The following is a 14,519-nucleotide window of genomic DNA, read 5'->3' as shown; positions in this document are numbered from 1 at the left end:
AGTAATTTATAGCGACAGATTAGAGATGCTTTGTATTTTTGTTATGAGATGATTGAATTCATATAAGAATATCATGTTTATTAGTACTTAATATATTTTAGTCAAACAATTAGTGGTTCTTTTATCATTATATTAATGAATTCTGAGAAGGTTATTGGTACATAATATACTATCCTTATTTCTTGTGCAGAGTGATATTTAGATGGATGATTCTTTAGATTTCTATTTTCTCAAAACCAAGATGGGAAAACATGACTGATTCGCCGATACTCGAGTATGATATGTCATTATATTCTTATGTAATTATATTTGTTTTGTATGAACTAAACGGTTTAGATAATTTATTAACAGACCAATTGCATCAAAATACAAGCTAAAGTTAAAATACGGAGGCTACTTTCGGTTAGCCAAGAACTCACTGAAGTAATGATATTGCTTTGGGTTTCAAAAATCTATCTTCATGGATACATGCTCATACACCCTCGAGGATCTTAATGAAGAGGTGAGAAACTGATGCGGAAACATCTAGATTGATAAGGAAAAAATCTAGAATTTTTTTTATTTTTCGACTCTTTAATATCCTACGTATTTAATTTAGTGTATTAATTATTTCGGTTTCTTTTTTCATGATTCCCATCTATAAATTGGGATCAAGTTTTTGTTATTCAATAGTTTTGATAATGATATGAAAAGTTTTCTTTCCTCCCTATACACATGTGTGTGTTTAGTGTGTGAAATTTCCTAATTTTCGGTATTCTCTTTGAATCAACGAAATTTAGAAGAGTTGTTCTTGGGTATTCTTAGATTCAACAGGTTTCAATTGTTTATCTCTTTCTCTCGCTGCGTCAGTTTGGTATCAGAGTCGAATATCCTGATCAAGATGTCTTCAAGTAATGGTTTAATCTATGATTATCCACCCATGTATGATGAATACAAGGATGAAAATTGGTATTTTTGGTTTGGGTCTGATGGTTGTTCATTTGATGATAAGATTGACAAAGAAGATTACTTGACAATTCGAATATTACCCAAAAATCCGTTTAGGTTCGTCCATGTTTGCGCAGTTATGGGAAAACAGGCATCACGGATTCGTTCACCGTTGGATCGCCGTGAATTTTGGATATGTGATCCAAGACTCATTGGTGCACAATCTGACTATTGAGATTTTCGATTGGAGTTTTATGCAAGGAGATACGATTTTTTGAAGTTACTGCAGTTTGTTGAAGAAGGTGTAATTATATTTGGTGACTTGGGCTTTGAATCTGACTATCAACAAGGGCATCAAAATGTTTTTGTAAAAGATCTGAATAAATCATTGCTTATGATGAGGTTTCAATCATCAAATAAAGGATCTAAATTAAGTGATATATTGTCAACTTCAAGAGAGAAAACAAACAAAGAGCACAAACGACCTCTTGTTCGGAAATTAATAATTAGGATATGTAAAAGAGAATTGGAAAACCATCAAATTGTAGTGGAACGACAGGTGGAGACAAAAAGTCTACAACAACATGAACAAGCTAAATGGATGAGGTTTGAAACCGAGTTTAAAGAAAGGAAACGATCCGATATCCCCTTCAACCCGGGTGGCTTGATCTGAAGGAAAACTCGAGGTCGAGTTCTTTTCGAAGCGGGGGAGAATGATGCGGAAGCATCTAGATTGATAAAGAAAAAACTAGAATTTTATTTTATTATTATTAGACTCTTTAATATCCTATGTATTTAATTTAGTGTATTAATTATTTCGGTTTCTTTTTTCATGATTCCCATCTATAAATTGAGATCAAGTTTTTGTTATTCAATAGTTTTGATAATGATATGAAAAGTTTTCTTTCCTCCCTATACACATGTGTGTGTTTAGTGTGTGAAATTTCCTAATTTTCGGTATTCTCTTTGAATCAACGAAATTTAGAAAAATTGTTCCTGGGTATTCTTAGAATCAACAGATTTCAACTGTTTATCTCTTTTTCTCGCTGCGTCAGAAACCGATATGCATCAAAGAGAGATTCACCTTTCTTCATTCTCTTTATCGACAAGTATGCGGAAGATCAATCCTATATTATGTTGGATTCCGATGAGAACTTCAAGGTGATGCTTAGCATGTATGACAAAGAGAAAGAAGTGACCATTTTTGTAACAACAGATAATACTAATCTTGAAGATAATGAGTTACAAAAAAGGTACAAAAATATATATTCTCTTATTTTATAATACGGTGAACTCTCTGAACATAATTCAAGTAGTAACATGATTTGTACAGGGGTCAAGATGAAGTTATTGGTGAACATGAAGATGATGATTATGATAATTGTCCAAGTGAAGAAAGTTATCACAACCATTTAAGTTCAGACATTGAAGACGAGAGACTGAATTGTGAAGGTGAAACTTACTCGAATGTCAAGAAAACCTCAATAATGAAGGTGAATTCAAGATTTTCAAATGTCATTGATTTTAGAAGAGTCTTGAACGATGGGAGGTTATACTAGATGAGAAAAAAAATGCTCTTGTCGGGTTTGGCAAGTTAAAGGTCTTCCGTGTGTTCACACAGCAGCTTTCATTACTTCCATACGAGATAATAATTGGGAAAAATATGTTGACCCGTATTTCATAGTTGACAATTATAAGAAGGCGTATGCTCTCAAAATTGCTACGATTCCTACAAAAGATCAGTGGGTTCAGATAGAAACGCAGGAGATGATATACCCACCTACGATCAAACGTCCGCCTGGATGACCAAGAAAGAACCGAATTGTACCACATGATGAGCCAAAAAAAAGACATAGATGTCAAAGGTGTAGTGAGTATGGACAGCATGCAAAAAAAATGCAAGAATTCGGCTTCTCAAAGTTCTAATCAATGTGGCATGTCCACTAGTAAAAGGTTAATTGAATTTAATATCTCGTTTTTAAATATCTTTGTAATTTTAGAATCCTAACTTTTTATTTGATTTTTCAAGGGAAGAGATAAGAAGGTCTAAGCTCATGGAATAAGAATTTAGAATTAAACCTTCCAAAATTAAGTATTTAGGTTTGTAGTAATTTTGTCTTTTGATAAATCGATGTTGCTGTAAACATTTAGTTTCAAAAGTGAAGAACTTTGATTTGCATTATTGTTAAGTTATTAATGCATTTTGATTTGCGTTAATGTTACATTATTGTTCATTGGATTTTATGGTATACTAGTTGCAGCCTTGCAGGTGGTATACATGTGTATTGGTTTTTTAGAGGTTAATGGATCCAATTTATTTTGATGGTTCTCTTTTTGTTGTTTCTGGACTTGGAGTCTTGCTCAGTAGATTTGTTAGGCCTGTGCTTATAGGCAGGCCGTCCTCAGGACTTCTTGCTTGCCACGTCAGCATCACATTTTTCAGGACTCTTCTCTGGACGCTCACTGCCTATAAGGACAGCTTCTTGAGAACTTCTTCGCCACATTATCAATTCTTTTAACATTTTTTATAACTTTATATATATTTAACATTAAAACACACTTAATTAATTGAAAAAACACATTTTATTATTAAACCACACCACACTTAATTAAAAAAAGTTACAACAAAATTAAAAAAACATAACGATTGTTCATAACGACAATTTATTTTAAAACATAACAAAAACAACACAATAACATAATAAAGAACTACTCGTCACTCTCATTCTCGTCGTCACTGCCACCCATCTCTAGAAACGCATCCCCATACTCATCCATCAAAACTTACGATAATTAAGAAGCGCTTTCAATTGCTTCCTAGGCATATCTGTGGGCACCGGGTTCTGAAGAAAGTTAAACACATCCATAACTTCCTTCCTGCGATGAGAAGCTTTCCTTGCCTTCCGATCCTCTTCAAACTTCATCCGATCTTCCTCTGTATTCTGTAGCGATTCCCTCTGTAACATGAGCATCTTGTCTAGCTTCAGTAGCGCCTCTGACCCGGTTGATGATCTACTAGAACCTGCATCAGAACTTTGGGAAAACTTTCTGCTAACATTACGCCCCAATGGTGTCTTAATGGGTCATCTCCAAACAAGTCGTCAACAATCGGGTTTTGTGTCCCCGAATCACCGTCGTCACCCAAATCCACCCACGCCACTTGCTTTTGTGTCCCGTGGTCATTCCAAAACGTTGGAAAACCTCTTAGGATTTACCAACACTTCTCAAACGCAAATCTACTCGGCCCATACTCCCGCTTGTATTGTTCATGGACGACATCATAAATATGCTTCTCGTCCGCCCCGCTTTGACGTCCTTCGTCACTAACCTTTTAAACACAGCCCCGAAATTCTTACAACCGGCTTTGATTTTGTTCTATTTGCCATGAAGTTGACTTATGTTACGGTAACCTTCTTTTGATGCGGTGTTAAACAACCTCTCAATTGTTGTCCAAAACACGTTTTCCGTTTACTCATTCCCTTTGATGGCGTCCTCGGTAGCATGCACCCAACTCCTAGTCAATATCACACATTCGTTTTCGCTCCACTTCTTCTTTTCTGCCACCTCCTTGCCTTTTTTCATCAATCGCTTTGCCGGTTTTGCGATTTTGTCTTCTACAGGAGTGGCAGAAGCGACACTAGTTCCCACTCTTTCAGTTTCCGCTTCGTCGTCAACGGGAATCGGTTGCTGTTGTGGTGGTGGTGGTGTTGCCGTGGCTGCTGCGTGTTGCATCATTTGAGCAGCTTGCCATTGTTGCAATAACAAAATATTGTTGGCGCTATTTATACCCTCGATCGGGTTGTACCCAAGATTATTGTAAAACGAAGTAGAATACGGGTTGACATTATACGATGGTGAACCGTAGTTGAGTGGGAATTGGGAGTTGGAAGATTGACCTTGTGGGTTCGAGCTCGACATTGCCGGTGATGGTGGTGGAGGGAAGTCAAGAAGATTTTGAATCATGTCATCGCCAACATTCTTGTTTTTGTGTTGATTTTGGGTTTTTTTTGTAGGCATGGTTTGGTTGTATGTAAAGGATTTTGGGTGTTGATTTTCGGCTGCAATATGTGAAGAAATTGGAGATTTGGTTTGTTTTTTTTATAGGGCTTTGTTCAATTTAAAAGGAAGAAGACGACCACAAAAGTAGCCATTGAAGACTACAAATTCGAAACATTCAAAAAAAAATTTTTTTTTTTTTAGTTGGATGAAACGTGATTGCTGGCCCACAAGGAGCGTCCATCAGTGTTCTACGTGAAGAAGTTTTGGAGGGACGCAGAAGAAAGGACGCAGGGATTCAATAGGGGAGGAGCGTCTCCGGGGCCTTGGGACGCGTGGGGGACACCCTATAAGCACCGGCCTTATATGAAATTAGTTGAAAGATAGAAGTGTCTAAAAAGAAAAGGGTATAATAGTCATGATATATAATCTATATGATGAAATAAATAAAGATGGGTAAATATGTGTATTTGAAAGATAAAATTGGGTATATTTGTTATTTAGGTTTTTGGTTGGGGATTTTTGTAATTTTGAATGTATAATTGGGGATATATGCAATTATCCCAACAGAATTTGTAGGGCCCGGTAATCAACAAAAAGTTTTGTAGTATATATGTTCGAATTTGGGAAACCGGATTAATCATATAAGACTTGTAGTGTTAAACTGAATCAAAGTAATAGTAGCCATAAGCTCTATCTTTGACATAAACTCGGCCCTTAGCGGCTACTTAGGTTCAATCACTATGACTCTGAGCTCGCAAAACAGCGGCTACTTAGGTTCAATCACTATGACTCTGAGCTCGCAAAACATCGCTTTGGAATTAGTATGTTCGCGAATAGGATATGATCACCCTAAGTTTGTAAAGAGGAAAAAAAAAGAGTTAATAATAGTCATTTGCTTTGGATTTTGTGTTACCAAACCTAGTCGGCTAGTATAGTTTTATATAACACTGGCCCATTGTATAATTAGAGCCCATTACTCCATTTGGTTTCCCTTTCTGATTTCCAAGCTTTATTGAGTTTAATTTCATAAAGTTTAAATAAGACGCTATCCAATTTTATTGCTCTAGGCATCGTTTGTTAACGTGATTATAACTAAGTCCCATGTTTAAAACAATATACAAAGTTATGTAACTTTCCTTGTCTATTATCAAAAGGGTAATTGGATGCCATGTATCTAGATGAATCTATCTTTAATTGACCTTTTTACATATATATCTTAATCTAAATCTAAAACATTTGTCTCTCCTATTTTCTAACAAAGAAGTTGATCTACCCAACCCCTTTGTTCACTAATTTAAATATCTCAACTTAATATACCTATAATATCCATAATAAAATTATTAACAACATAAATCTCAAACCCTTAAATTAACTACAATACCTCATTTTATATCAATTACTTTTAAATTAACAACAACGCTACTACCGACATCTCTGTCGTCACCTGTCACCACCCGTCGCCGTCACTACTACCACCGCACCGGCGCATCGCGGTGACATATTACTAGTTTTTCGTAGTTCAAACAAATGGTGGTCGTTTTATTTGAACAGCAATGATGGCATACAAAACCAATAAACCATTTTTACAAATGAAATACTTTTAACATATACTTGAAAATAAAAGGAAAAAGAAGCAATAATATATCACACGATGATGCTCAAGCGAAACGGCCAAGAGAAACAGAAAGATCAACTGTGATCCCAAACAAAAGGATTGTCAAAGCAAGAAAGTTGATCAAATAACTTTCTCTGTTATTTGTGAGCTGCATAAATGTGAACTTCTGCATCAATCCTGTTTCAGCTGCGCATATCGCCATATATAACAAAATTCTTCCACCAGAAACATGCCACGGGGCTAGCATCGACCTTGTTACTACTGATGCTTTTGGAAACACAAATAAACTGAACCCGAATATCCACTGCCCGGCCACATAGGAGAGAAACAAGCAAACATGTATAAGTTTTTTCATTAATTCCAGCCAAAAGCCCAAAACAATCTTAAACAATATGTCCTAAAATATATATCCATAATTTCTTTATTTATTTTTGTCTATTTACCAGTTTTTATACCCTACCAAATCAATCTTAAATGCCACGATAGATGATACTATAAGAAATTAAACGGGTGAAAAATTTACTCATAATAAACATGTTCTGTATAAATGACATACAGGATGATTAAAAGAACAAAAGAATGAGATTACCTGCAAGATGAAAAGGCATAAAGTGCCGATGCCAATCCAAGAATGCAAGCTATACATATCAACTATATTCATCTTATCATGGAACTTGAATGCTGCATGTATTCCCACAATCCCTAGAACAAGAGCCGAAAGGTTCAAGAACATATGTAAGTACTTCTGTGTTTGTCTCGGTGCTGGAACCGTCTTGTATGCCATCATTGCTGTTCCATTAATATCACAAAGAAAAAAAAAAAACCTAAGTGTGTTGCCAGAAACAGGTTTAAATATCCTAATAAGTGAATCGATCAAGAAAAAATAAACGTACCTTCACCAGTAAGGAATATGAATCCAAATAACATAAGGAAAGGATGTACCTGCAGAGGAAAATGATCACTTCTATGAAAAATAATGAATTTTTACTTTGACTTTATAACACGATAGATAGTAATTTAAGTTACATTGAATATACGATATGGACTTGCTGAATCAAGGTTAATTCCTTCACGATAATGCAACAACCAAATAAGCATAAGTATGTTTGCCAAGATCCCGAAAAGGTGTGCTGATACTGTGATTCTGGAGGCTGTCCTCCAGAAGGTCTCTCGAGGATTGGCGTAGTTATCCATTGCAAAAATTCTGATGTCTCGTATGTTCTAATCACTTCATTAAGTAATTATGGATCATCTTATGAATAAATAATGTCACAAAAGAATATAACTATTTAAAGTTTGCTTGATATCATAGGTTTGGTATCAAAGGTGAGTTGTGCTTTTGCGAAGGCTGTAACATGAAGGGATTTAAATTTAATACAGCTTAAGGGAATATGTTCTAGGACACCCTTTTGGTTAATTAAGGACCCATCATGTCTCAATTCTAAAAAGAAGAAAAGAAAAAAAAAACAGAATTTTTTTAGAAGGATAGCTAATATTTTGTAAAAAAGACTAATTCACGTGAATGTAGACAGAGTGACTGCCTACTTTTCTGAATGAAGTTTGATATCTTGATGAAGACGACACAACGGGATATAAAAAGCTGATTCGGATCCCACATTCCCTAACACACAAAGTTATTACTAAGCAAGATTGGAAAAGGAAGTTCAACTTTAACATAACAACATCCTGCAATCAATGGCAGTATGTTCCTGTAAATAGGAACTAAAGTATGTTTCTGTAAATAGGAACTAAAGCATGTTCTTAGTATAGTAAGATTACGATGATAATTTTTTTTCAAAAGGTGGTTATGAAAGGTGTTACAAACGGCAGAGCTCCTAATCTTTATTCGTAGATATCAATTCATTATTCATCGAATCATGTAATCCATCTGGCATATGTACAACCCATGATATGCTGAGACAAGCCCAACGATTGGAAAAATTATGACCCAACTGGATCCAAATTCCTTCATTATTGGTTGTGTTTCATGTTTCTCAGCTGCTTTCCTTTCCTTTTAAAGTTTTAGAAAGTTAATTATTCACATATATTTAAAAGTTGTACATGATGAGACTAGAACCCACAACCTAGTAGCTGATGGGTTATCAAAAATACACTAACATCATGGCTTAAGGATTCTTCTAGGTTTTATGACATTTTCTATATTTTGATACTTAATTTGTATGAATTCAAAAACTTGCACTAATTAAGCTCAACATTTCAATCATGGGAAGTAGTAAGTTTCCATAACTTTATATATGTTGATGTTTGGATATCTTTATTTTTCAAAGACTGCAGTCAACAAGCATTCACTGACAATAATATATAAGTCAGATAAGTTTTTTCTGTATATGGACACTATCTCTTCAAAGACTTTGTGTAATTCATGACTCCAAGTCTAAGGTCTGAACCTAATTGCACGTTCATTGTACATTTTATGATTTTAAGGTATCGTAGTTAGAGCTGGCAAACTCAACCCGAATAGCTAACCTTGGGTATGTTTTTTTTTGGGTAAAAAGTATTACCCCCTTCATGTTGTATACATATCAGCTGGTACCCTATCCGAGTGATAGGATGACTATTACATCTGCCATGCTTACAAAACAGTTTGACAAGTTTTAACAAGTTTGCGTTCAAAATTTGTAAAGAATTTCAAATCATGTCTGGTAAAACAGTTTGACTTTTTATAGGACTATTTAGTTGAGCAAAATGATGAAGTTTAGCCTAAATGTTAAGGTATACCTGAGATGCATAATTTTTTTTAGGAACTTTTAGATACTAGTAGATCGATTTGTATAGGTAGATAACATTGCATTAAACGTGTTAAGTATCGGGATATCCATATCCACAGGATCAAACTCACAAGATTGAACAAGAATTATGATTCTATTATAAACAACAAACCCGTTGATTACAGTGAAAAAGACACTCATAAAACTGAATACAAACGCATATATGTAAAGACTACATACGACGGTTAATCCTGAACCGTTGTATTGCTTCAAACCATCCTGACCCTTTGCCATTAGAGCATTGAACCGTTGCCTCCTTTTCAATCGTCACACCCATCTGTGTGTAGGTATCGATGTCTCTTAAACAACACCAGCCCTTCTCCTTTTAGGCCCAATTGACTCATTTACAAATCTAGTCCCTAGACTCCACTAAGTAATACAATTGTAGTCTAAACATATCTTTAGACCAAGACTTATACAATTAGTAAAATACGAGCAACACATTATGGACCCAAACAAGCCTATTCTGTATGTGACTACTGCCACTTCAATGACTTTTTGTGACTCGCCAAGTCTCGATTCTCAATCTAAGTATTTGAGATTTTATGGTATTAGACTCACAACTTCAACTAAACACCAAATGTCAGCACTTAGATAAACAAACGTGTAGGGCTTGAGTACATGCTCCATAATATAACTATGAAGTAATCATTGGCAGAATTAGAATCGAATTGTAACTCTCATGAAAAGTAACCATTAAGTAAAACAGCAGTACAAAGAAAGAAACAAATATGTATGTGAGGAAGACTTTGAATGATTCATGACTCCAAGTCTACTGTTAAAGTCTTGATCATGACAATTGTGCAATTCATGAATATAAACAAGTTTTGAAAAAACTGCAGTCAACAGAAGTGGGCTCAAGTCAATATCAACCCAAGTGTACGCTCATAAAAGATTCCAAGGCATACTGTATTATACATACACCCGATTCCCCCTACTTCTGAATTACGCAACGTGTACTCTCTTTTAATTACTCCAAAATGGAAACCACTTTTCTTGTCATTTTTAAGTTATTATTCCTATTCTTTCAAACATATTGTGCAAGCAGCAGCAGTAACACCATGATCATGGGTACTTCAAACGTTACATGTATCCAAAAGGAACGTCAATCACTACTTGTATTCGGACAAAGCCTCACGGACGAATCAAATCGTCTGTCAACTTGATCTTCGATCTCCATTGTCTTTTATCGGCGAATATTCTTTAAACACAAGCATGCATGTGGCTCAAAGGTAAGGTAAGTCCTTCCTTACTCAACTCGAGGCATTTGCATTACTTGAGGCATTTGCATTACTTGGACCTGAGCATGAACAATTTCTCGGGACAAGATATTCCTGAATTCTTTGGGTCTTTCAAGTTTTAGGATTCCTTAACCTCTCTAATTCAGGTTTTAGTAGTGTAGTGCCTCCTCATCTAGGAAATCTGTCAAGGTTACAATATCTTGATTTTAATATGCTATATGGCGTTTCTTTGATGGCCAGGGATGATCTGCGGTGGGTGTCTTCGTTGTCATCGTTAAAGCGTTTGGATTTCTCTAGGGTAACAATCGGTAACCATATTGATTGGCTCCAACCAATTAACATGTTACCTTCTTTGCTTACACTCAACTTGGCCTCATGTGGTATCAACTCCACCATTCCTCTCTGGTTATTAAACCTTATTGGACTTGTGGATTTAACTCTTCAAGGAAACCACTTCCATGACCAAATACCTTATTCTATTGGAAACTTGATCACTCTTTCTTCCATCGACCTTTCATTTAATTATTTGTCTGGTCCTTTACCTGATTCTATTGGAAACTTGAGCTTTCTTTCTTCCATTGAACTTTCATTTAATCAATTGTCTGGTCGAATACCACCCTCACTTGGTGGCTTCTCATCTCTAAAACAACTTCTGAATGTTTACAATCGATTGAATGGGAGCATACCCGAAAGCATTGGACTACTCACGAGGCTAGAAAGACTCTATCTTCTTCATAATCATTTGAGTGAGGTTGTTTCTGAAACTCACTTCACCAAACTCAACAATCTAACTGAGTTGGAGTTGTCAAGTAATTCATTAACGTTCAATGTCAGCCCCCATTGGATTCCTCCCTTCCAATTGAAGTCTTTTTCTGTAATCTCCTTCAACATCGGTCCTCAATTCCCAAAGTGGCTTCAGAACACAAACAAATCTTCAAAATTTAGAAGCTTCAAACTCGGGAATTGGATATAGCGTACCAGAGTGGTTTGAGAACATCTCCTCCCATATTGATTACTTAGATTTGTCTGACAACCAGATCACTGAAAGTCTACCACTAATAACAAACCCAGGTATACAATTACCGGATAATAACTTTTTATAAGAATTGCTACTTAACAAACTAGGAAGTTGATTTTTCATATGAACTATAAACCCTTATAATGCATTTACCCGGACGTCCACACTTGATATCTATAATATACGTCTTAATTTATTTTAGTTTAGTCAAACTTTACTTATTATACAAGTATTTTATTTAATTATTAGTTAGATTTATTATAAATTTTTTTTTTAAGACAGCAACAGATAAATGACTAACGGGAGAGGATTCCCTCAAGTTAACTGAGCTTGACTCTTAGATAAAAATCATGAGCTAAGATTCAAAGTGAAGATCTCTCCAACTTGACTCAAGTTAGGGAATCAGCTTGAGGGAATCTTCACCCATGGCTAACACCCTTCAGGCGGATGCGCCCACGCCGGTTCGTCTCCTGGAAATGCCCTTAAGGGTTTGCTCCCCATATGTTAGATGGGTATAGCATTGCTAAGGTCCCCTCGCCACATTTGTATGTGACAAGATTCGAATTTGAGACCCCAAGAGGAAACCACTTTGTGGAAAACTCCCTGACTACTGGGCTAACTATAACTTTTATATTTTATAACTTTTAATTATGAAAGATAATAATATATATTTTCTTAACTTATCGGAACATCTCGGATAATGTGTTATCATTTTTTTACACAAATGTTTTCTTTGAATTCACCTCGCACGTGGTGTATTGTTGTAATCGCATCGCGCGGGCACCTAACTAATATAATATCATATATGGATATTTTTTAGGCATTTTGAATTTTTATTTCTTGAAAAACACAATTAGAACTATTTTGTTTTTTTTATACTATAGAGAGAAATGAAGTAAGAAAAAAAGGGTAAAAGGATATTGATATGTGAGTAAATAAATAAATATTAGCATGGTATCTTTACAATATAACAGTATTAAGTATTTTCGGGGTCAGTGTTCAATAATTTTTAATATTACTTATATATTTTAAGAAATAGAAAAGTTTTCCGATGAATCAAAAAAATTGTGTTGTATTAATAAATAAAACTGTAATAAAAAGTTACGTTATGAATAAGTTGTATTGATTTTTTTGTATATTACATAACTACGGGAGAAAATTCATTTACATTTCATAGGTAATTTTTAAAAATATGATCTTCATCATTGGAATTTATATAAAAAAAAAAAAGCAGCATAAGTTATAAAAACTTAAGTTGGTAAGTAAATATAATATTAATATAAATTAAGTATAATTGGACTATCGATTAACCCAACCTAATTTATCATATAAACTTTTAATGGAGTAATGATTGGTCCAACATAAGCCAATCTAACTTTTCTTATAAGTTTTACCTAGATATAATGATTGTCCAATCCAAACTAGGTATCAAGTTTGTCAATCTTGGGAAAACCGTTTTAATGGAAGCGTTCCGACACACTTATGCGAGCTACTTAGTATATAACAATTGGATTTATCTGATAATAACTTGTCTGAAGTTCTTCCCGTATGCTTAGGGAACTTGATTCAACTACGAGTGATGGATTTTACAAATAACATTATAACGGGTGATGTTCCAAATTCATTATGTTCTTTATCATACCTCGAGATACTGCACTTGCACAACAATAAATTTGAGGGTAGTCTTCTTTACAGAACTTGACAAGCTTAATCACCTTAGATTTAGGAAAAAATTTGTTGACGGGTAATATTCCTTCTTGGATTGGAAAAAAGTTATTGAAGCTTAAAGTCTTGAATCTTCAATCAAATAGGCTCATGGGTAAAGATTCCATTAGAACTCTGTCAAAACAATACTCTTGAGCATTTAAACTTACCACATAATAACATAACTGGAATGATTCCTCATTGCTTTTATAATTTAATTGGTATGATCAAGAGTAACTTCGCCTTCAATTTTGAATATATGTTTGAAAGACGAAGGATATGTAGAAAATATTGAGGCTTCCACAAAGGGCATTCAATTGAGGTACACAAAGACAATTGGGTTTCTGATATTGTTAGTCCTCTCAAGCAATGTTTTAAATACCGGTATTTTTAGTCATACCGGTCGGGTACCCGTACCAGTATTACTGGTATACCGGCCGGTACGTACTAGCACGGTAATTTAATTTTTGTATTTTTATTTTATAGAAATCCTACAAAACTTGTGACAATTTAACGAAAATAGTCAAAATACAAGTACAATCCACTCAAAAATAATACCAAATAGGTATTTCATAACAAAATATAAGTTTTAAAGTTTACAAATAATAAAACGTATCATTAAAGTATCAAAAAATAATTTTAAAAAAATTCCAAAAAAATAAAAATCAAAATACCGGTATTACCATTCCGGAAATACCGGAAATATAGGCCGGTATTGAATAGTGAAAATATCGAATAAAATACCAGGATAATTGTACCGGGGTACCACCCGGTACCCGGTATTCCGGGTAATACTGGCCGGTACGTACCGGTATTTAAAACACTGCTCTCAAGCAACAAAATTATTGGTGAAATTCCTAATATTTTGATGAACCTTACATTACTGACGAGTTTGAATCTTTCTAGAAACTTGTTAGTCGTACACATTCCGGAAAGGATCGGAACGCTAAAGTTAATGGAATCTTTAGATATGTCGACGAATAAGCTGTCTGGCCGAATTCCTACAAGTTTAGCTGGTTTGGACTTTCTAAGCTACTTGAACCTATCTTTTAATAACTTAAGTGACCCAATTCAGATTGGAAATCATCTTCAACTTTAGGGGATCCATCTATGATGTATGAAGGGAACATCGAGCTATGTGGCCCCTCGCTACCAAGGATTTGTAAAGAAAACAATTTACCGTATCCTCATGTTAGTGAGGATGACTCTAAAGATGTTTCACAAAG

At 34.8% G+C, this 14,519-nt stretch overlaps 1 protein-coding gene across 1 annotated transcript; it reads right to left on the bottom strand.

The window, feature by feature from the left end:
- Positions 1 to 6,544: 6,544 nt before the first annotated feature.
- Positions 6,545 to 7,872, bottom strand: LOC122585453 (probable transmembrane ascorbate ferrireductase 3). The gene is made up of 4 exons (XM_043757583.1): positions 7,568 to 7,872; positions 7,435 to 7,483; positions 7,131 to 7,330; positions 6,545 to 6,845 (listed from the first exon to the last, which is right to left on the bottom strand). Exons 1-4 carry the CDS (start codon positions 7,733 to 7,735, stop codon positions 6,585 to 6,587), a joined length of 678 nt encoding a protein of 225 aa, XP_043613518.1. The 5' UTR covers positions 7,736 to 7,872; the 3' UTR covers positions 6,545 to 6,584.
- Between the last annotated feature and the right edge of the window lie 6,647 nt (positions 7,873 to 14,519).

The sequence above is a fragment of the Erigeron canadensis genome, chromosome 1, assembly GCF_010389155.1.
Source record: "Erigeron canadensis isolate Cc75 chromosome 1, C_canadensis_v1, whole genome shotgun sequence".
Taxonomy (NCBI): Eukaryota; Viridiplantae; Streptophyta; class Magnoliopsida; order Asterales; family Asteraceae; genus Erigeron; species Erigeron canadensis.
This window is presented reverse-complemented; position numbering and strand designations above follow the sequence as displayed.

Coding starts and splice junctions, on each gene's coding strand:
- LOC122585453 (XM_043757583.1), bottom strand. CDS start 7,735: ATGGATAACTACGCCAATCCTCGAGAGACCTTCTGGAGGACAGCCTCC. Junction 7,331..7,434: donor CATATTCCTTACTGGTGAAG/GTACGTTTATTT, acceptor TTAATGGAACAG/CAATGATGGCATACAAGACG. Junction 6,846..7,130: donor TATGCCTTTTCATCTTGCAG/GTAATCTCATTC, acceptor GTGGCCGGGCAG/TGGATATTCGGGTTCAGTTT.